The 22162-nt window shown below is 38.4% G+C and overlaps 2 protein-coding genes and 1 long non-coding RNA gene across 4 annotated transcripts; 2 read left to right on the top strand and 1 right to left on the bottom strand.

Moving 5' to 3' along the window:
- Nucleotides 1-1623: 1623 nt before the first annotated feature.
- On the top strand, nucleotides 1624-8267 carry hyal2b (hyaluronidase 2b). 2 transcript variants are annotated; one of them, XM_078248604.1, is made up of 4 exons: nucleotides 1624-1745; nucleotides 3911-4890; nucleotides 5849-5938; nucleotides 6028-8267. In XM_078248604.1, exons 2-4 carry the CDS (start codon nucleotides 3940-3942, stop codon nucleotides 6415-6417), a joined length of 1431 nt encoding a protein of 476 aa, XP_078104730.1. In that variant the 5' UTR covers nucleotides 1624-1745; nucleotides 3911-3939; the 3' UTR covers nucleotides 6418-8267. The 2 variants fall into 2 exon arrangements, with proteins under 2 accessions (XP_078104730.1, XP_078104729.1); XM_078248603.1 differs by lacking the exon at nucleotides 1624-1745 and adding an exon at nucleotides 3068-3283.
- A 2090-nt stretch (nucleotides 8268-10357) lies between these two features.
- On the top strand, nucleotides 10358-15536 carry abhd14a (abhydrolase domain containing 14A). Its single transcript, XM_078248605.1, has 5 exons — nucleotides 10358-10719; nucleotides 11539-11819; nucleotides 12164-12279; nucleotides 12907-13142; nucleotides 14589-15536. Exons 2-5 carry the CDS (start codon nucleotides 11557-11559, stop codon nucleotides 14769-14771), a joined length of 798 nt encoding a protein of 265 aa, XP_078104731.1. The 5' UTR covers nucleotides 10358-10719; nucleotides 11539-11556; the 3' UTR covers nucleotides 14772-15536.
- Nucleotides 15537-15911: 375 nt separating this feature from the next.
- Nucleotides 15912-21759, bottom strand: LOC144516912 (uncharacterized). The gene is made up of 3 exons (XR_013501881.1): nucleotides 21427-21759; nucleotides 18873-19000; nucleotides 15912-16354 (listed from the first exon to the last, which is right to left on the bottom strand). It is a non-coding gene; the product is annotated as an uncharacterized LOC144516912 (long non-coding RNA).
- Between the last annotated feature and the right edge of the window lie 403 nt (nucleotides 21760-22162).

The raw sequence follows: 22162 nt of genomic DNA on the forward strand, positions 1-22162 counted from the left end.
GGAAATTGCAAACCGTTGGGAGGTGAAGTGTGTGCATGTGTGTCTGCTAATGAAGCCTGGGTGAAGGTAAGAGAGGAGTGAAGTGTACCAACGCAATCTCCATGGGAAAGGGGTTTCTACAAAGCTGTCTGTGATATTGTTCAATTCAGAGGATAAAGAGGGCTGTACCAAAACCCACTCCACTTTATTGCTTCCATGAAATGATTTTACTCTACACAAGCCTTTTTGTATTTTTATTTTTTTAACCTCTGGATACGTATCTTTTCCAGCAGCATCTAGGGGGAGACATGGCTGCACAATTACTTTTTGTTGTTTACTTAATAAAGCTGTAATAATATGCAAGGCCACGAGGTGAATAGCATTATTGAGGTTCAAAGAACAGATTTGACTCAGCAAACCACCCGTATTTTGGCTTTGCTGACTAACGTCTCAGCACATTTTAGGACAGGAAATGAAAGTAAGCTATTAACCACATAAACCATTACCTTTTATATATATATATTATCTCCATATTATTGTTTACCTTGTCATTAAAAAAAAAAAAGTAATTCTACTTTCTTACAAAGCTGTACGTTTTTATTTTATTTTGGAAACGGAGAAATTAAGAATAGCTTAGCTGATTTACCTATGTACTCTGGAGGAGCTGTCTATTAGTCATGAGGTCTGAATGAGTATTAGAAAAAGGTAATAATGGGACAATGAGGTCAATTGTGTGAAAATACAAACTGTCAATATAAGCACCTTAATGTGTATTAGTTAGGTGCAAACCAAGAGTAATTCAACTCTCAGAGGTACAATGACCCCATTTAGTTCAACAACAAAAAATAATCAATTGCTATTTTTATGATGCATGAGTCTTGGCGTCTAGCCTACATCAAGTCCATATATGGTGAAGTCACTTTTTGCTTTTGCTGACCTTTACATTTTAACCACTTTTCGACCGCATGAACTTTCCCCGGTATTCGGAACCTTTTGAGAAACTAGCCTGTGGTAATAACTTTTAGAGACAATTTGATGGCCCTCGTATAAGATATTTCTTTACACACTTAACAAAACAGACAAACAACCTTGTGTTTGAAAATAAAACTCAACATAACATTGATTTGAAATCACTTTTTAGCTGCATATAATGATGAACAAATTGTTGCATGTTTTAACACATCAACTCAGAAATGTGTGCTAAAAATCTTTAGAATGGATTCTAAAGCCTTTATTGCTATATCCCAAACTTCACGAGGATCATAAGTAAGCCATAACTACAATACATCCTGTTACAGCTGTGAATTGGTTTCAAATGTTTTCAGCTGAGTCATGGTAAACTCTGTTTACTGTGCTATCTGCTGCTTTGGTGTTCAAACTGGTAAAAAAAAAGTTATAAAGCTTAATAGAAAATCTGTGTGTGCCCTGTCAATGACATCCGAACAATGTGCTTTAAACAGTAGGCCTATAGATTTGAGTCTGTCTCAACCATAACAGTCTATGGTCTCAACTGGATGATGTCAGAGAAGCAGGCAAAAAAGAAACTCCTCAACAGAGGTGGAGCCTGCTGGAAGTTTAAATACCAGTTGCTGGTGGATTTTAACCCAGAATCTACAACTGTCTTTGTCTGCTCTGTTGAGGGGAACTCACAGACTTTAATGATGAAGCACAATAAGAAGCTTGAGCTATATGCACCCTGATCCAAACAACTCGAACAGCTTGACTGAACTACTTTCATCCGAAGATTAGAGAGGAAAAGGTTGCTGGTAAGAGACATTGTTTGGACACAGCCAGAAATTACATATTTTAAAACGTATTAATGTTAATTGTGCCGCATCAACATAAAACATTTTTTTTCTCACAGTTGGACTGCATTTGTTACTATTCCGAGCTAGCTCATATTCAAGCTAAAAATGTATAGAAGAATAACATGAGAGCTTTTAAGTGACTTTTCTCAGAGCAGATGCAAGATATAAATCTGATTCATTTCCAAAGCACCATTACGAATGTTGTAGTCTTGCATTGCCAGACCTATCACCACAGCGCTGTGGAGTAAGGTCTGGCTATCACACATACATTCTAGGATAGGAGAAAAAAACGCTCTGGGTTGTTTGCATTTCTTTAAACCAGTAACAATACGGTAACGTGAGCTATTTAAATGTGCTGGATACATGGTTAACCGTAATTTGCTCTTACCAGTATCGCCGTGTGTACTTCGGACCAAAACGTCCCAGTTAGATAGTAAATGCCGTAAACGTATTCTTAGTAAATCCTTACATTCATTCACCGAAAAAAACAAGCAGGCCTGCTTTATTGCACGATTCAAATTTTTGTTTCAACGTTTTGAGATTGAAAGTGCCCCAGGCAAGTATCCTGGAAATGTACTTCCGTTCCGTACTTACTTCAATTTTGTAATACTAAAAGTATGCCTATTCTGAGCAAGATGCAAGTAGCCTGGATTTTTTGTAAATGATGGTCAAGCTTGTTTAATTCATTCTATGAAATACATATGGTCACAGAAAATACAAATAAAAAATGTTGTAAACCTTCCACCTGCTTTTGCTAAATGCCATTATATAAAAAAGAAAAGTGCCTAGTGTCTAATGCCCCATTCATTCATTCATTCATTCATTCATTCATGCATTCAGGTTCGATTGAAACGTTTACACTGTAGAAACTTGAACTTAGCTAAAATAGGCTTCAGGAACAAAATACAACAACCATCAAACATAACGTGTGAGGAATCTGTTTCATATTTGGCCTTATCAATTAAACTTGCCTCTGCAGCATGGATGTCAGCAGTCAATTAAGAGCCATTCAGAGCACAACTTGGCGAACAGACTACTTTGCTCGTTATTCAAGGGGTGTATAAGCGGCACTGGAATGTAATTTTACAGTCAAATTAATACTAGACAGGGTTATGATAATACTTAAGTGCTAAATAATATTCTTTCTCAAGTAGAATCTCGTGCTATTTTAATAGAAACTGCAAAACAAGAATAATTATGTATTTCATAAATATATAACCCCCTACTCAGGAACTAAATGCACTGAACTGTTGTTGCTCAGTGGTTTACCCGTCATCGTCTATGATCATCGTCGCTCCTTCCTTTAGCTTAGCTGGCAGATGTGTCAATCATTACATCGCTGTGGAGATAGGTCTGCAATGTGAGACTAGCCAGTCATCAACATGGATTGAACGAACTCTGACTGTTATCTTTCACATGGCAGCGCGGTGGAAAAGTAACTTATCTGACGGTTACATGAGTGGAATAAGCTCCTGTCCTCAGCTTCATCACAACAGGTCAGACTCGACAGGGAGAACGAACAAGATGTTAGCTAACTTAGCACGTTCGTCAGTTTCAATGAAACTTTGAGCTAATTTGGCCATCTACGTTTGCTGAGTTCGTGTACGGAAGAAGTAGTCGGAGAGAACCTAAATGTGCGCTGTTAAATGTTAAAAGTAGATGTTTTCGTTAGTTTTTTTCTTTACATCTCGCTCTAACCAACGTGAAACTTATTTGCCACAAACTGATCCCGAAGAAAATTACTCATGTAACGTTAACGGTATCGTCTATCAAACAGGAGGTGACTGCTATTAACCATACTTGGTAATAAGCAGTTTCTTATAATTGAACGTAACGTCATACATGTTATACGTACTGTTTACGCTTAAACGTTATCCTATCACTGTGTTTGTTCACTGAAACTCAGTCGACCTATGAAACCATCTTGCTTTTACTAACTTACCTGAAACTATAAAACATTACCCAGCAGTCGAACTAAAGATTTCCTATTTCCACAGATTTAATATGGGTGACATCATTAGAAAAGTGTTGGACCTGGACCACCTTATAATATTTAGAATTGTTTTGGTTTAATTATTGTTTTTTGCCGAATTTAACAAAACTTCTTTATTTTTGTTCTCAAGAGAAAGAGGAGAGAAGGCTAGCAGTGACCATGGAGCCTGGATTTCACTCTCTCTTCACCACAGCTGGCCAGCTGCCTTGGTTGCTTCTGACTCTGTTGACATCATTGACAGTCTTGTGTTCAGCAGATATAAAGCAGACAAGATGGCCATTATATTCCCAGAAGCCAGTTCTTCTTGCCTGGAATGCCCCAACACAGGAGTGTGCCCCGCGACATCGCGTAACTTTATCTTTGGACCAGTTTGACATCGTGGCATCCCCCAATGAGGGCTTTGTCCGGCAGAACCTCACCATTTTCTATAAGGAGCGCCTTGGGTTGTATCCCTATTATGAGCGTAGTGGCGCTGCAGTGAATGGAGGGCTTCCACAGCTTGCCAGCCTTACTCAGCACTATGAAAAGATGCCTGAAGGTTTGCAAAAATATATACGTGAGCCAGAGGCAAAAGGTTTGGCTGTAATTGACTGGGAGGAGTGGCGACCATTGTGGATCCGAAATTGGGATATTAAAGATATATATCGAAATAAATCTCGTGAAATGGTGGTCAAAAAGAACCCTAAGTGGACCCCAGAACAAGTGGGAAAAGTTGCACAGCAGGAATTTGAGCTATCAGCTCGCAAATTTATGCTGGAGACTCTGAAATTTGCCAAGAATTTGAGGCCCAATCAACTGTGGGGCTTCTACCTGTTTCCAGATTGTTACAACCATGACTACAGGAGTGGTCTGAAGAACTACACAGGCCGCTGTCCTGTTGTGGAGATGGCCCGCAATGATCAACTGAACTGGTTATGGATGGAATGTACAGCATTCTTCCCATCTATATACATAGGTTCTGTACTAGGCTCTACAAATGATGGACGCCTCTTTGTCCGAAACAGGGTAAAGGAGGCGATGCGCCTGGCATCTGTTGGGGATGGATTAGCACGGCCTGTTTTTGTTTATACCCGTCCTACTTACATCAATCAGATGACCCTCCTAACTCAGGTTAGTTGGCTAGAGCAACAATTTATAAGTACAGGAGGCTTATACATTTATTACGTTATCTATAAGTTCTGTTATTATTTAACCATTGGATGAGAGGATGCAGTCGCCAGGAGACCACACATTGCTATGGGTAGCACTCAATGAAATCAACATTACATGATGTTACACAACATCATTATTGTTTCAGCTTGGGCTGTGCTTGACACTATGATAACATCACTGCCTTGAGATAAAATACAGGTTAACGTTATACTTTGTTAAAAGTAGGGGTGGGAATCACAGGGTACCTCACGATACGATACACCGCTCACAATACCGATAATATCACTATACAGCAATTCTGCGATAATCAGTATAGCGCTGGACAATCCTATGATGCATCATAATAACGGTCTAACTATGAATACAAAATGCCTGTGAAAAGATTAAGTGCAGGTTTTCTCTCTTTATTCACTGCAAGTCCAAACTGTTAGAACACTTTTTTTCAAGTTTTTCAGTCTGTAAATTAAAATTACAGAACAACTATGGGTCCAGACTTTGGACTTAAACGTGGCTGGGGCATCTGTTATTTTCCCCAAACTGCTGTCTTCCATCCCGCTGAAAACCTCTTCCTCTTTGACTAGTTAACTTTTGTTCAAGTTTACCTCATTAATGTGTTGAGCGCCACCTCGAGGAGCCATGAAGTAGTGACGCTGGGAGCAGGGAAATCTATTTAGAGCTCCTTATTTTATTAATTAAAATAGCAATATTTGGCGCAGGTGTATCGATTCTCGTATCGCACGAAAAAGGACAATGATATATTGCCGTATCGATATTTTGTCCCACCCCTATTTAAAAGTGTATTAGTTTAGTGACCATTTAACATATTGACTGTAATGTTGAATGTTTGTTTACTATGTGATAATATTCCCCTCATTGTATGGTACACCACTGAACTGTTTGTGTAAATGTTTTGTAGACAGATCTGGTCTCCACCATTGGTGAGAGTGTTGCACTTGGAGCTGCAGGTGTAATTTTCTGGGGGGACACCTCCTATGCAAGCAGCAGTGTAAGTGTCATACCCTCTCTGCTCATTTGATGCTGAATAGCCTTGCTTATTTGTTTTGGGGTTAAAATAATTTTCTTCTTTGCCTACAGGCCAGCTGCTCCATCCTGAATGAGTATCTTCAGGGACAACTGGGCCGGTACCTCCTCAATGTGTCTACAGCAGCAGAACAGTGCAGTCAGGTGGTGTGTAAATCACACGGCCGCTGCCTGCGCAAAATACCAGACAATGATGTGTACCTGCATCTCAGCCCTTTAACGCACAGCATCACCAGTCAGGGTGGCCGGCTGAAGGTTACAGGCGTGCCTGGCCAAGCAGAGCTGGCTCTTTTCCGCACACACTTCCAGTGCCAATGCTACAGTGGGTACAGGGGTGAGGCCTGTGCTCAGAAAGAAAAAGGGCAGAATAGAGCCTCCTCTGTCTTAGGGACCTGGCCTCTTTGCCTTTTACTCCCACTAGGACTCCTCACTCTGCTACACTGAGGAAACTGAGTAGCCCCAAACTATTCACTGCTTCTGCCAGCCCTGAAAAGGACAGTTCAGACTTTTCAACATAAAGGTGATAAGTTACTGCACATTAGTAATGCTGATGCATTGACAACAGCAGAGAGTCACTCCTGTCATTTTTATTTATTTTTTTATTTTTATTATTTATCTTAAACAGTCAACAATGTTGCAAAACAAAACAAAAAAATTAAAACGCAAACAATCTGAATTTACCAAAGACCAACAAAATGAATAATAAAAAAGGATAAGTTCGAGAAGGAGCAGGCGGAAGCATACAGCTTATTAGGTCCTGCCCCTACTTCACAATATTATTACAAAACAAATAGATATGCAAATACAGCATACAATCTTTCAGGTCTTACAATAACTTGCAACAATATAACAATACCTTTTCATTACAATTCCATTCCTATGTTTCAGTCTATTCCTTTCTGTATTGGTTAAGTATTGATTTCTTTAATCTATTTTTGAACTGAATGATATTATGGCTCTGTTTGATGTCATTGTTCAGTCCGTTCCATAAGTTCGCCCCACAAACTGAAACGCACATGCTTTTAACAGCAGTTTGCACAAGAGGTTGTTGGAACATACATTGTCCTCTTAGATGATATCCCCCGTCTATTTCACATAACATTGCCCGTATGTTACACGGTCAATTATTTTCTTTAACTTGAAACATTAATTGTGCAGTTTTGAATGTAACAATGTCTATAAATTTCAGCAAATGTGAATTCAAAATCAGATGATTAGGGTGCTCGTAATACCCGGTGTGATTTATTATCCTGATTGCTCTTTTTTGCAATGTGAAATATTTTGTAAGGTGCTTTTGTAGGTATTTCCCCAAACTTCCACACAATATAACATATATGGTAAAATAAGTGTGCAGTACAGAGTATGTGGTGTCAGAGATCTCCCAGTATGATGGGAGCTTTTTATCCCAGCACACAGACCTATCTAACAGGAATATTTGTGTCTGACGAGCTCCTGCACTGGCAGAGCTCCAACCTCATGACCGCCTCCTGGAACTAATGTCCATCTGTCAATATTGCAACTGGTCATTAACTTGTAGCAAATGATGTCAAAAATCCTATCTGTTAAAGGCGTGTGTCATGCTCCATGCTGACCCTGACCTCCAGATGAGTAGATGCTGTATACCATCACTCCACATTGAATGGGACTATAGTGTAAGTAGAGGATAAAATGCATTATGAAAAAAAGACTGCTTAACCTAAAAGTTTTTTATATATATATATATTCTGCAGTTCCATACTGCTGTCCACTTCAAACATCATAGTTTGTAACTTTTGGTCGATTAAGCTGTTAAATGTTAGCTTTATGAATGAAAAATAAATAGTTAATTATGCCAGATAGTGATAAATTATGAGAAATGGAGTCTTAAATATTTTTGGCTAATAGAAACAACATGGCTGAACCTGCCTGTTTCAATTCCAAATGGTGCCTTACCTGGTCTATGAAGTGCTCTTTTTATGGTTGCCTTTGTTGACAAGTTTTGACTGTTGAGGTTTTTACAGCAGTGTTCATCTCAGCCCTTTGCTGGGCACAGGGCTACTGCTTTATACTAAAATTAACTCAAAATGCCGACCAGTTTTCATTTTAATTAACAAGGGGAAAAAAAAAATATATATATATATATATATATATATATATATATATATATGCTGATAAATGCCAAATATATGTTAATTCTTCAATTATGTGTTACTCTAAGCACATGTCTTTTTTTACAATTATTTGATATGTAAGGGATCCTTTTGAACATGGTTGTGTTTATGTTAAAATAAAAAGTGGCTAATGCTGTTATCAGATTTTCTTTAAATTCAAATATTGATATCAGCCTCAGAAATCCAGTAATGCTCTGGCTCTATAAATAATTTTAGTTTAGATTTGTTTTTGTGTAGTTTGACTTGCTTGTACATCAGCTTGTGTCTGGGTTCCTACCAGTCACATGGGTTGATAGCAACTACTGTACATACAACTTTATATTCGTTTATTGCCAAGTAAATATATATTTGCTATACCGAAGCTAGCTGAGCAGTTTCATATTTATACAATAGGTTCTGTATTTATTCTCCATGGCATTGCTCAGAAAAGTATTTAATCCCCCAAAATGAGTTATGATACTAGTGCGCAGGTGGTGGTTTGTGCTGTTTTTAACAGACTAAATAGAATTCCATTAGAGCGTTTTATGTATGCTGCAAACCATTTTAAAATACTGCACTTTAATTACTTTTTTAGTTGAGGTGGATCTGGCTTTATTTCATGTTGAAGTGAAAATCCTGTTCTCTTTTTATCCCAGTTAATGTGTTAACGCATTTAATGTTGGATATTTGTTTTACTGTGAATCTTGTAAAAAAAAAAAGTGCTTCTATGCTTGTTATACATCCCTTGGCTTTCAACTTAGTTGCATTATAAGAATAATTTTAGGTTGTATTTGTCGTTACCTTTAACATTATGTTGTGTTGGAGCAAAGACTCCTTAACATATTAATCAGATTTAGAAAACCAGGTCTGAAACAGTGACTATAAACTAAAACACAGTTTATGGTATAGAAAGTGAAGATGTCACACATGTATCATGCAAATTTTGCCCATAGTACTATAACTATTGACTGTTTATGTTTCAGTAGTAAGGTAAATAAGTATGTATTAAATTAGGGCATTTACTGCTAACCCTTTTCAAAGGCATACCATAATAATAATAATAATAATAATAATAATCTTTTAGGCAGCCATTGCCTTTCATTTATTGCACAACAGTATGAATATCAATGTGATACTGATCTGAACTATCTACTATTTTACCCACATGACAATGCATAGATAACCTAACTTAAATGTTTTTATTTTATTTTAGTTTACCTTTATTTAACCAGGAAGAGACTCATTGAGATTAAAAATCTCTTTTTCAAGAGTGTCTTGGCCAAGACAGGCAGCACATTATATGAATATCTTACTCAAGCAAGATTCCAGTCTAGTTGAAAAGTGAAAAGCAGTTGGTGCCTGGAGGGTAAAATGAGGTTTTAGAAGCAGCTTTAGTGTTTAAGAACATCAAAGGGTTTTGTATTTTGAAAACAATTCATATTTACATTTGACATCAGATCATTTAATTATTTAAATATTACTTTAATGTATTTTTTTTATGTTTTCATTATTTTCTGGGGACTATATGATACTGTGATTCCATCCATTTAACAAAACATTTTTTCTCTTTGTGGAAAATATATATATATATATATATATATATATATATATATATATATATATATATATATATATATATATAAAATGGAAATAAAACAGTGGATGTGCTGTATCTGTATCAAATATATTGATGACTTAAATTGATCTGTGTTTTCTTTACAACAAAGATAGAGAAAACCAGATATTCAAAGTTGATACCAAAGCAAGTAAATATTAAAGAAAGTTAAAAAACAAAGAATGTCATGATGCCTGAGGGTTTGACAGTTTATTTGGCCTTGCAAATGCCAAGTCTAAAGTTAAAGGCTATCCAGATGGATACTAAAAGTGGCATGAAATACATAGTATACTATACATAGTACATGATTTGATGAATGGGATACTCAAAAAAACTTCTAATCCAAAGCAGGTTGATAATGTAGAGGATGATATATCCTTCACTACACCTAAAAGCACAAATGTGTCTTTTAAATCAACAGAGAAGGAAAGAAAGTTTTTCTTTGTGAAAATTTCTTAAAGTAGTTTACTGTAGGTGTTAAGTTTTATTTTTAGAGCACACTAAGTATGACAATCCAACTTATTTTCACTGGATAACATAAGGCACAATTTTAAAAGAAACTGTTTATCTTTGGCAGATGTATTTTCTGATAGCTTCAGCAGGAAAGTGCGTATGGTGCTTAGTGTTGTTATGTGCAGCTCGTAATGTGCTCCGACGAGGAACAGACGACTGACTGAAACAGTTTATTCATCAAAATTCCTATGCATTTCTCGAGTGACAGTTTCTATTCAGTTTTTACCTGCTTATTGGTCGGGCACTTTCTATCGAAGGAACGTTGAATGTAAAGGTAGTTTCTTGTCAGTAAAACGATGTCTCGCTGGCGTTAAGCTATTTCTCCTCTCAGTTTGAAAAGCTAACGTTAGCTACCACCAGCATCGACCCGAAGCCTCTCTGCAACATTTACCATCACTGGCAACCAGCAATGCAGAAGACATGACGATAAAGCAGACACCCTCGTCCACCTGTCAGTGAACGTGTCCAACAATTATCTCCTCTGTGTTGGTATGTTTTTTTCTGGTGCTGCATCCTTAATGTATCCTGTAACGTTACAGAGATTTAGCTAGTAGTAAAAGAGCGACACATCGAGCTGATGTCTAGTATTTTGCATATTCAGCTAACGTTTTTTGCTCTGCAATACTACAGATTTTCCGCCCTTCATCCTGGAGGCTTAACGTTCACTTACATAATTACATTTTTATTAGTTTTATTTAGTTTTCTTCTTGTGCCACCTCTAGTTCTAACTGTTGAAACATATTAACCTGGTTAACATTGTTAGCTGGAATGATTGAAAGTCTATAATTGTAGATGGTGTGTGGACATTTGAAGGATTCACCTTATTTGCCAAGGACCAAACTGTGACACTTTTACCTTTTTAGGCAAATATTTCTTTCTATATCTAAGCTTCAGACACATAATTCACCTAATCAAGGTAGAACTGCCCAGCAGTAAGGAAACAAAGTTTAATTTTTTAGTGTTTTCATAGTTTTGGCCATCATTCCTACGTGTTGTTCTTAATTTAACTCATCAGGTCAATTGCTGACGTCTAGAGATGTGGCAACATTAGTGTACACAAAGCTTGTGTTCTTGTTCCTCATATTGTAACAATGCAGATGGTGACTATGTCGATGGTAATGATGGTTAAAATCTATAAAAATACATTTAAAAACCAAAAGATTGTGAAGAAAAAAACCATAGGTTGAACCACAATGGTCCTGATGGTTGGCAATTTATATATCCAGTGTTAAACAATTAGAAATACCTGTATGATCAGGATCCATATGATGGGCTATCCAACAATGCACTGTCTACCTCTTTTCCTAGATCGTTCATCTTGACAAAATGAATTTCTTGCGTAATCGTCTTGTTGTTCTGGGCCTGGTGTTGTTGGCCACGGTACTGCTGTACCTGCTGCTGCCATCCATTCGCCAGGGCAGCATGGAGCCGTCCCTAGAAGCTCAAAGAATGGGGCTGATGGCCACCCCTCCTCTACCACTTCCAACCATCAATGTGTCTATTCGCACCGGACAGCTACCTGGGGACCCTCCATTGTTCTTCAGAGAAGCTTTACCCATTGACGGAGCTGGACGGCAGATATTGCCAAGGTGAGTTGACAGGTGGAGTGACCTATTTAAAACATCTGAGAGTATAACATGCCTTGTAATCATAACCAGAGTAAACAAACCAGACAGCAAGGATGAAATATTAAATGTTTTTAGGAAGTGCAATTGTGCATACAAACACAGGTACAGTAGTGATGCTAATGTAGAAAAGTACTCACACCAAGGGATGTCGTGATGTGCTGATCACTGGAAGTAGACTTAACAGTGTTTAGTTAGACACTTTTTTCTTACTTTCAACTGTAGTGATGCTAACCTACAGCTCTAACATATGGTAATTGCCTGGCCTGTAATACAATCCTGAGAAACAAAATTGTTTATCTGTGCAGGTTGCAAGTGGTCCTTCTGCATGGCCAGGCCTTCACGTCCAAAACCTGGGAAGAGCTCGGTACGATGGCCCTGCTGGCAACTAATGGTTATCAGGCCTTAGCGATGGACCTTCCAGGTAGAACTTGAGTCTTTCACATAATCATCTTGCTCATGCTAGTGACTGTAATGATGATATCACCTAAAACTGGATTATACACAAACTTTTTTTTATAAAAACATGTATTGTCTGATACACTAATGAACTAGATTACTTTTAGAGAGCTCGATCTCTGGCTTGTGTTTCATGAGCTAATAGTGCACTCTTGTGGTCGAAAATCAGAAAATGTTTTTTTATCAATACCAGAATGTAGTCTTGTTCTTACATTGAGCATAGATTAGGTCTGAACAGGGCACATTGAATGCTAGTTTCCCAACGCTGAGATGAAAAAACTAACTAATGATAACACATGACAGTTTAACACGATGTGTTATCATTGTGTGAGGTGTATACATGTTTTAGTCTTTACAGAGTTTGCAGTGTTGAGAACTTACTTTAAATTAGTCCATGGAGCTGGGTGACCTCAGGCAATTCCCAGCACGACTCCACCCCACATCAATCTAAACAGAGGTCTAATTAGAATAACTCAAAACAATGTGTGTACACATTTAAAAGCAAACTTGTGTGAGTGGATGTTGATCTGAGCACATTCATTTTATAATTATGTTTACAATTGTGTTTCACAAATTGTTCTTCTTCTTGGAGGGTATGGAAAATCACCGGATTCGGGGTCTTTGAAGACTGATCAGAATCGAGTGGACCTCCTTTCAAGGTTCATGGAGTCTTTGGGTGTCAGGGCAGCTGTGCTCTTAAGCCCCTCCATGAGTGGACATTACTCCATCCCCTTCCTCATGACGAACAGCGCTCAGCTACAAGCCTTCATTTCCATAGCACCAGTCGGTACTCGGAGTTACACTTCACAGCAGTACCAAGATATTCAGGTGAGGGAGGTAAAGATTGTGTGTATTCAAACAGAAACAACAGTAAACAAACAATGGAGTTTAGTTAAGTAAACAAACTTTGCTGATGTTTCTCATGACATTATGGTTAACATTTCATTTTTGGGTGAACTGTGCTTTAAATGGGGAACACAACACTGAAGCCGCAGGCAAAACCGCTCTGCGCTGGCCGTTCCAATGTTTTCCTATGAGGGACCAATAGTGGATATGATGACAAAAAATGTTTAACTGTTTTTAATCTGCTCTTTAATGTTTAATTTCTTATACTGCACTGTAACTTTCATTGTCGTATTTTATCGGTTTTTAATTTTGTTTTAATCATTTTTATGTAAAGCACTTTGAATTGCCTTGTTGCTGAAACGTGCTATACAAATACAGCTGCCTTGCCTTGCCTATGGGGAGAGCAGTGGCGCCCAACTAGGCGCAGCACTACCTTTGGGGTCGCGCATTCCTCGGGTATGGCTGCCGAGGAATGCTGTTCAAATTATTTCAACTTTGACCTCGTTGCCACTGACCTTTCGAGGCGCAACCAATTCCTCAACGTTCCTGCGCTGTGCTTTGCCTCTTTTCTCTGTGCTACCTCGCAGTTTTGCCGCGGATCATGGGTAGGCGGCTTGATGCTTGACCACAATAACCCACTAGGGGGCCTTGTGTATGGAACATGTCTCTTTAAATACTGGCAAAGTACAGTGATGTAATACTACCTGACCACAGGTTTGCAGTTTGTTATTCTAAAGAAGCACAACTTTATTAAGGTATGTGTACCATACAAGCACAGTAATTACTGCATGGATGAAGTTCTTAAACCAAATTTGACACAGGCCCCTCCACGAGACCCAGTTGATGCGGTGCTTTAGTGGTGCAAGAAACCCGTTGACACACAGGAATAGTCTGGGGGCTCCTAGGGGTCTGGGCCCTGGTACAGTTGTAAATTTTGGCCAGTCAGTAAACCAGCCACTCAGTGAGACATAATCAATGCATGTTTTTCACAGCTGTTAAGTATTGCTTACTCAGTGGTGAAGAATTAATCATTTTAGGGCTGTTAACTAACAATTATTTTCAGTATCAGTCTGCCATTTATTTTCTTTACCTTGTTTGGTCTATAAAATGTCAGAAACACTTACAATTTCCTAAAAAGTCGAAAGTGACATCTACACGTTTTGTCCAACTAACAAAGATATTCAGTTTACTATCTTAACATAAGACAGCCAGAAAGCAACACCTTTGTTATGCAATAAGTATACAAGAGCCACCAACAATTTAGCCAATTATAGTAGATTTACCACCCACAGGTATGTGGGCTTAGTGTATCTTTACACAGCTGTGTGCTGATATTGTATGTGTATGTCGTATGTGTGACTGTGAAAACAGGTTTTACTCTGTGTAGTCTCATCGTTTTCTCACTCCTACGTGTTTTTTTTTTTTTAGATTCCCACTCTAATTGTGTTTGGATCCCTCGACACAAATCTGGGTGCCCAGTCCCACAAGAACCTCATACAACTTCCACATCACTTTGTACTTAAGTTAGAAGGAGCTCGCCATGCCTGCTACATGGACAAACCCAGAGAATTTCACCAAGGGTTGATCGACTTCCTCAGCAAACTGAAGTGAGATTTGTGGCAGAGGAAGAGGAAAAGAAAGGTGGAAATAGTCAGAGGAACACTAGTCCCCTCATCAATGGTTTAGTGTGGTGACAATTTTGCTAAAATGTTCTAAGATCTACATTATTCTCATATTATCATAATCACCTGAAGCAAAGACCATTGGCATGGGAGTAGGTTTTAATACATGGAACATGGCATGTAAAACCTTGTAGTGACATTTATAATATGGTTCCATTATAAAAGTATTTATTTATACATTTTCAATAGTGTCACCCAAAAATACTAGTTCAGCTCAGCATGTTGTAAAATAGCTTCAGATTTGTATAGTGGTGAGTTTTGTCTCATGTCTTTCTTTGCTTGTAAAAACATGGAATGTGTTTGCTTCACTGTTACCATTTGTGTAGGCGACATGTAGGTTGCTGTAAATATGCAAATGTAGCAGGTGCCTGTGTTAGAATAGCTTCTATTAACTTCACATTTGACAAACAGATTTGTATATTAAGATCTGGTAACCATTCCAGTTTCCAAGAAAACATTTGCTCAACAAAAGAAAACAGAATTGATACACACTGTAATAAACTAAAATGTAGACTATGGACTATATGAAATAAAATAAAAAAGTAGCTCACATTTACAGTATGTAAATAATTATGATAAAGTTATATGTAATATATTTGCAATTAGTTTGGACAATCGTGCAAAAAACAAACTTAGAATAAGAGCTGTGCATAGCTTAAAATAAAAAATAAAATTGTGCGTTTTGTATCTTTCAGTTGATAAAGTGCCATGTTTTGCCACTGGCTTTTCCTTGGAGAAGGTTAGTTAGGTTTCACTTGGTCCCCACCTTGCCTTAAAGTGATAAAACAACCAAATACAGAAACACTGCAGCACAGACGTAGTTGCGTTTTCTCACTTTGCAGCATTTTCCCTAAATGCTGTCATGTTTTGGTAGTTTTCTTAATTTGTTTGTATTTTGTCAATTTGCTGCTTATGTTTTCTAAAGTTACAGTGCATTGAACTCTCAGGACCACTGTATATTTTACTCTTTAGAGGGCAATTTATGAAGAAAATACATATTTAGAAAGGAGACACACAAAGGAGGGAAGGTAATGACAAAAAGCAAGTCACAATTATTTGCATGCAAAACAGTTGCACTCGCACACCTTGACATTCAAGAACTTGTCGTTGGAGCAGGTGGCCAGCAGGGGGGTAGTGTCACGTTGGTAAATTGGCAATGGCTCTTCATGCTCCTCAAAGCTGTCTATGCTCGCTCCACGTTGCACACTAGCAGGAAGGGACGCACAGTTTCAAGAATTGTATGATAACATTACAGAGAAATTACAACAACAAAAAAGCTGGTGCTGCTTTTGTGTGTATTTTACTTGCCTGTTTGTTGCTCTAATCAAGTTGCTGAGAGGACAGTTTTCTGCTTACCTAAAATATCCTGTAATGAGCAGGTTGCTAGGAGACCGTCGTCAGGGAAAAATCACAGCAGAGCACTTCGTACGTTCTCTTGATACATCCATGACTTCGTAGGAAGATCCTAAGCCTCTCCCCAGAACGCGTAGCTCCTATGGCGCCATTTTGATGCTACCAAGCCATCACCTCCCGTTAGCATTCCATTGACTGCCATTCATTTTGACGTCACTTTGACAGCGAATAACTTTACATCTGAAGTGTTTAAAGACTATTTGTCCATTGTTTATTTCTAAAGAAACACGACAATGTATAAAAGGCTCCATTACCTTGTACCTCACGTTATGGCTCCGTAGCAGACGTTTTTATAAAAACTGGCTAACGATTGTGTCATAACCACGCAACTTACTGTCGCATAGTAGAGGAATTACCGTATGGTACAGGAGAAGCTCGCAGGCAGTTTCGACTTACATTAGCTGTTTAAGTTTAATTACTAATGTTAACTAGCATTTTAGTTAGCAATAATTAGCCTGTGCCTATGTTATCTCCTTACATATACCTACGCTCTCTTTCTCTGCAAGATTCGGAATGACAGAGATTTCTCTTGGCACAGCTACCAGAAGACTTACAACTTTCAGACAGGTTGCTCACGTCACATCTACGTCGTCTCTCTCAGTTGGAGGCTGCGCAGTAACGCTCAGCCATCACCGGAAAAGTGCTTCTAATAACCTTCACTGGTCTCCGTCCAGAGCAACGGGTTCTGTTGGTCCATTTTATATATGTCTATGGCTCTATGCAAGGGGGGTAAGCGTCAATACATCCATGGTAAGCGTCTGTCAACAACCCGTAGATCCTATGGCGCCATTTTGATGCTAACAAGCCATCACCCGCCGTTAGCATTCCCATTGACTGCCATTCATTTTGGCGCCACTTTGACAGCGAATAACTTTACATCTGAAGTGTTTAAAGACTCTATTTGTCCATTGTTTATTTCTAAAGAAACACAACAATGTATAAAAGGCTCCATTACCTTGTACCTCACGTTATGGCTCCGTAGCAGACGTTTTTATAAAAACAGGCTAACGATTGTGTCATAACCACGCAACTTACTGTCGCATAGTAGAGGAATTACCGTATAGTACAGGAGAAGCTCGCAGGCAGTTTCGACTTACATTAGCTGTTTAAGTTTAATTACTAATGTTAACTAGCATTTTAGTTAGCAATAATTAGCCTGTGCCTATGTTATCTCCTTACATATACCTACGCTCTCTTTCTCTGCAAGATTCGGAATGACAGAGATTTCTCTTGGCACAGCTACCAGAAGACTTACAACTTTCAGACAGGTTGCTCACGTCACATCTACGTCGTCTCTCTCAGTTGGAGGCTGCGCAGTAACGCTCAGCCATCACCGGAAAAGTGCTTCTAATAACCTTCACTGGTCTCCGTCCAGAGCAACGGGTTCTGTTGGTCCATTTTATATATGTCTATGGCTCTATGCAAGGGGGTAAGCGTCAATACATCCATGGTAAGTGTCTGTCAACAACCCGTAGATCCTATGGCGCCATTTTGATGCTAACAAGCATTCACCCGCCGTTAGCCTCCCATTGACTGCCATTCATTTTGGCGCCACTTTGACAGCGAATAACTTTACATCTGAAGCGTTTAAAGACTTGACACGCAAACTGTTTTTCAATCCTGGTCTGACTCAGAGTTGTCATCATCAGGTAAGTACTGTTCATCTGTTACGCTATCATCATCGAATTAATCTTCCTCATCCCTGCCACTCACAGATTCAATAATATCTGGCAATTGCTGTGGGAGAACACATCCCTCATACCACAGAGGCTCAATCTTTTAGTCAACCATTGTCCAACCGTGTCCATTGCAAGCATCAGGGATGTACCGAGGGATCTCGTTGATCACCTCAATGAGTTCATCTGTGCTCTGTTTAGTAGACCACGAGTACGAAGTGTTGATGAGTTGCGTTTCTTGCGAATGAGTGAGCTGTGCCCACTCAAGCAATGTGGACCTGGCTACACTTCCCCCATGTGGGAGAAGTTTGGAGCAACACAGCAGGAGGGTTAACTACCAGGTTGGAATATGGAAGGGAGCCCATATTGCCAACCCTGACATCCCTGATGCTTGCAATGGACATGGTTGGACACTGGTTGACCAAAAGATTGAGCCTCTGTGGTACGAGGGATGTGTTCTCCCACAGCAATTGGCAGATATTATTGAATCTGAGTGGCAGGGATGAGGAAGATGAATCGGATGATGATAGCGTAACACATGAACAGTACTTACCTGATGATGACAACTCTGAGTCAGACCAGGATTGAAAAACAGTTTGAGTGTCATGTTACACCTGACATATGTATAAAAGATGCATGTATTGATTGGTAAAACATATTACCCTAATAGTAGGTCATTATACCTACTATTTGTTCAGTGTTTCTTTGGGAAAGGGAAATGCTGTATAGTTCTTTTACAGCATGTGTGTGGATGCTGTATATATTTCTTGTATATAGTTCTTGTGTGTTTATGTGTGTCTGTGTGTATGCTGTATATAGTTCTTTTCCATGCTGTATGTAGTTCTTGTATATAGTTATTGTGTGTGTGTGCATGTTGTATATAGGAAATGGGCTCATTAAATCAACGTAAGGCCTTAACTATATTAATTGTAGTCACTTACCAGGAAGCAGTATAGGGTGCACAGTAGGCCTATGTAGCTCGCCGCCTAGAAAGGAGCTGTCTGCTGTTCTATCTTGAGCAGGAGCAGGACATACCTGATGGACCAGATGACCAGGGATGGTGTGCTGACTGTGGATGAGGAGGAGAGGATCAGGACCCAGGTGAGCCTCTGGTAAAGCTGGGAATTATTCATAATTTGTAACCAATGTTTTTTATATGTTGCTGCTTTTCGTTCTGGCTTCCTTCGGTTTTGTGTTGGTTTTACCCATAGACTAATATTAATGGACAGAGCATGTGTGACGTCACCCATTGGTTTGTGGAGATCTGCTATCCATCATCGAGTTTGCCGTTACAGGCGCAGCCATGCTGGTTACGATTTTAGACGAGAGAGAGGAGTGAGGGAGGAGCCATGTTACGTTACACTTTCACTGGCAATCACATCATAGCATAGCCACACCCTAAAACACCCCCGCTTTATTGCCGATTTTAAAATCGAGACCATAATTAAAAAAATGAACATCATTCTGTGTTGCAGAAGACTTAAAACTAGCGATTGAGACCATAAACTCATTATGAAAATGTTTACTGAGGTAATAAATCAAGTGAGAAGGGGGTCACTTTCTCATAGACTTCTACAGAAATCGACCTCCTTTTGCAACTGCACATGTCGCCCCCTGCTGGAATTCAGATAGAATGCAGGTTTAAGGCACTTCCGCATTTGCAGCACTTCGCCGAACCAGATGCTTTGTCCATTAATATTTACAATCAATGGTTTTACCCTTATTCGAAAACTGATTCACACGTTTGCCACCAAATATTTTCAAAATAAAGCGTTTGCCCAAGATTTAATTGGTTGTAAAATATTTTTTTTGTTTACCCACCGTCATTTAAATAATATATTTTAAGCAATCTTGTCCTCCTTTCCTCCTCCTCATTTCTATACATTATTATACATACTGTAAAAAAACATACGTATTCATTTAAAACGTATTTTTGCTACCATAATATAGCCTATATAATGAAATTAAATCTGTTTTTATTTTCAAAGGTGACCCTTTTTGTAGTTTGCTTGGTCAGTTCAGTGGTGAAAAGTAACTAAGTACAGTTAGTCAAATACTGTACTTAAGTACAAATTTGAGGTACTTGTACTTTACTTGAGTATTTTTTTTTCATGCTACTTGATACTTCTACCCCACTGCATTTCAGAGTAAAATACAATTTTTTACTACCCTACAATTATTTTCACAATTGTTTAGTCATTTTTCATTGTTTCAGCTACAAGTGTGAGGATTTTAGAAAAGATTTGGACTATTGCTTGGACAAAACAAACATTGTGAAAGGGACACAATTGTCTGAAATTTTACAAACCAAACCAACCAAAATACATTGAATCGATTACTCACTCGATTTGTTTGTTTTGTAAATTGACCAAAATATTCTTCTTTAAAACCATGTATTTATTTTAAGTTGTTTACAATCAAGCCACAAAAATAACAAAACATAATGACTTATTTTGAAAGTGTCCCCATATAAAAGAAATACAATACTTTTGTACGCTTGTTAAATTAGCTGATCAAGCTCATCTGCTAACCCTGACAGCCACATGAGCCACACTGTCTGCAGCAAACCCACTGATCAGCCACTTAACATCATATTGAACAAAACACAACTGTAGATCTTCAATTTACAGTCTGTGATAATAACCCTAATATCAGTTCACACACATAACTAGGCTTATCGCCGTGGTAACGTTAGTTGTAGTGGGTGCATTTCTATCCAACAAGCTATTAAACAAGCTAGGTAACGTTACATAATATTACTAACGTAGCAAACTTTTTGTCATGACTAATTCATTAATTACTCAGCATAATTTCCATTTGAGAAAAGAACATGTTTAATGTGAATAAAATAGCCTTGAACCGCCTACTTACTAGCTACATTCCTGTCACTACCGATGTGACTGTGAGTCAAGATCCGATTCGTAAAGTACAGCAGGCAGTGGACCAAACCACTGTGAGGCAAAGGAGGGGGAACTCAAAAACTTAAAAAGCATTTTTTGGGGTTTGTATTGTTTTACTACTTACACAGATATTTTAAATAAACATGTTTATGTTATTTACAATACACAGAATGGTTTTCTAGGGGGGGACAACCCTTAGATGGGGGGGGGTCCTGACCCCCCCGACTTCAATGGGATTTACGCCCTTGGTCGTTAATATTACCACTACATTGACTGCTATGCGGCTGATTTCACTCAGTTAGCTACGTTTTCAGTTAAATTAACGTTAACGAAAAATAGCTAGCTGCTCTTCTTTACTCCTAAATCTCATTTTATAATATCGCAAGAGAAATCCAGCAATCTAACGGTACGTTAAAATGTAACGTTACACATAGAGTAAAGTTACGTTACACAAATCAACAGTAGCCACATCCAGCAACACGGAACCCTAACCGACCAGCCGCACTCATTTTCACCACCTAACGTTAACTCCCCAAATATTAGCCATGTTGAATCCTGCTGTCAGTCATCATAACATATACTGTTGTCAGCTTACCTCATGCCTTTACACGGTTTGTCTTTCAGTAAAGCAAATTAAAACTTAATAATCCATGTCTTGATGAGGTAAAGTAACGTAAATCCAGAAAGGATTCCTAGTTCAGCAGCAAAGTCATCGCATTACTATCGTAAATGTAATTTCCATGACATTAGCGCAATGAAAATTAAAGACAATTGCGACAAGTCCATCAGCAGTTCTGGTGAAGTCATTATATAGCCTTTATCAACAAAAACTAATTGTAGCTAGCAAGGCTCTTCAACTAGTTACTCCGCTCATCGTCAAAACAAACTCCATGCCCGGCCGGTTGTCTATGGTTGACAGTAAGAAGAAATCCTGCCAAAACAGGAAGTAGCGGTGTTGATGGGAAATATGGTCTTTATAGTTGAGATAAAATCAGTATAGACTTTGAAATGCAATCCATGAATTCAACGGAATCCAGTCGTTAAATATTATTTATATGTAAAAAATAAGCTATTGCAAAATAGGCTATAGGCCTATAATAAGCACACACACGTTTACATGTAGACAAAAAACCTGAGCTGGCCCAAAAAAGATTATTCTCTCCAGCAGCGTCACCATTTTTTTTATTTTACACTACGGCAACACCATATCACAAGCCAGTACAACCTTACAATACATGGCCAGAGTCTGAGGAACAGACTGAACAAGATCATCCTGTTTAAGGGCCAGTAGGATGCTCAAAAACTCACAAAAATGTGTATGTATGTAGTTT

The sequence above is a fragment of the Sander vitreus genome, chromosome 4, assembly GCF_031162955.1.
Source record: "Sander vitreus isolate 19-12246 chromosome 4, sanVit1, whole genome shotgun sequence".
In the NCBI taxonomy this organism is placed as follows: Eukaryota; Metazoa; Chordata; class Actinopteri; order Perciformes; family Percidae; genus Sander; species Sander vitreus.

Coding starts and splice junctions, on each gene's coding strand:
- hyal2b (XM_078248604.1), top strand. CDS start 3,940: ATGGAGCCTGGATTTCACTCTCTCTTCACCACAGCTGGCCAGCTGCCT. Junction 4,891..5,848: donor AGATGACCCTCCTAACTCAG/GTTAGTTGGCTA, acceptor AATGTTTTGTAG/ACAGATCTGGTCTCCACCAT. Junction 5,939..6,027: donor CCTCCTATGCAAGCAGCAGT/GTAAGTGTCATA, acceptor CTTTGCCTACAG/GCCAGCTGCTCCATCCTGAA.
- abhd14a (XM_078248605.1), top strand. CDS start 11,557: ATGAATTTCTTGCGTAATCGTCTTGTTGTTCTGGGCCTGGTGTTGTTG. Junction 12,280..12,906: donor CTTAGCGATGGACCTTCCAG/GTAGAACTTGAG, acceptor TTCTTCTTGGAG/GGTATGGAAAATCACCGGAT. Junction 13,143..14,588: donor AGCAGTACCAAGATATTCAG/GTGAGGGAGGTA, acceptor TTTTTTTTTTAG/ATTCCCACTCTAATTGTGTT.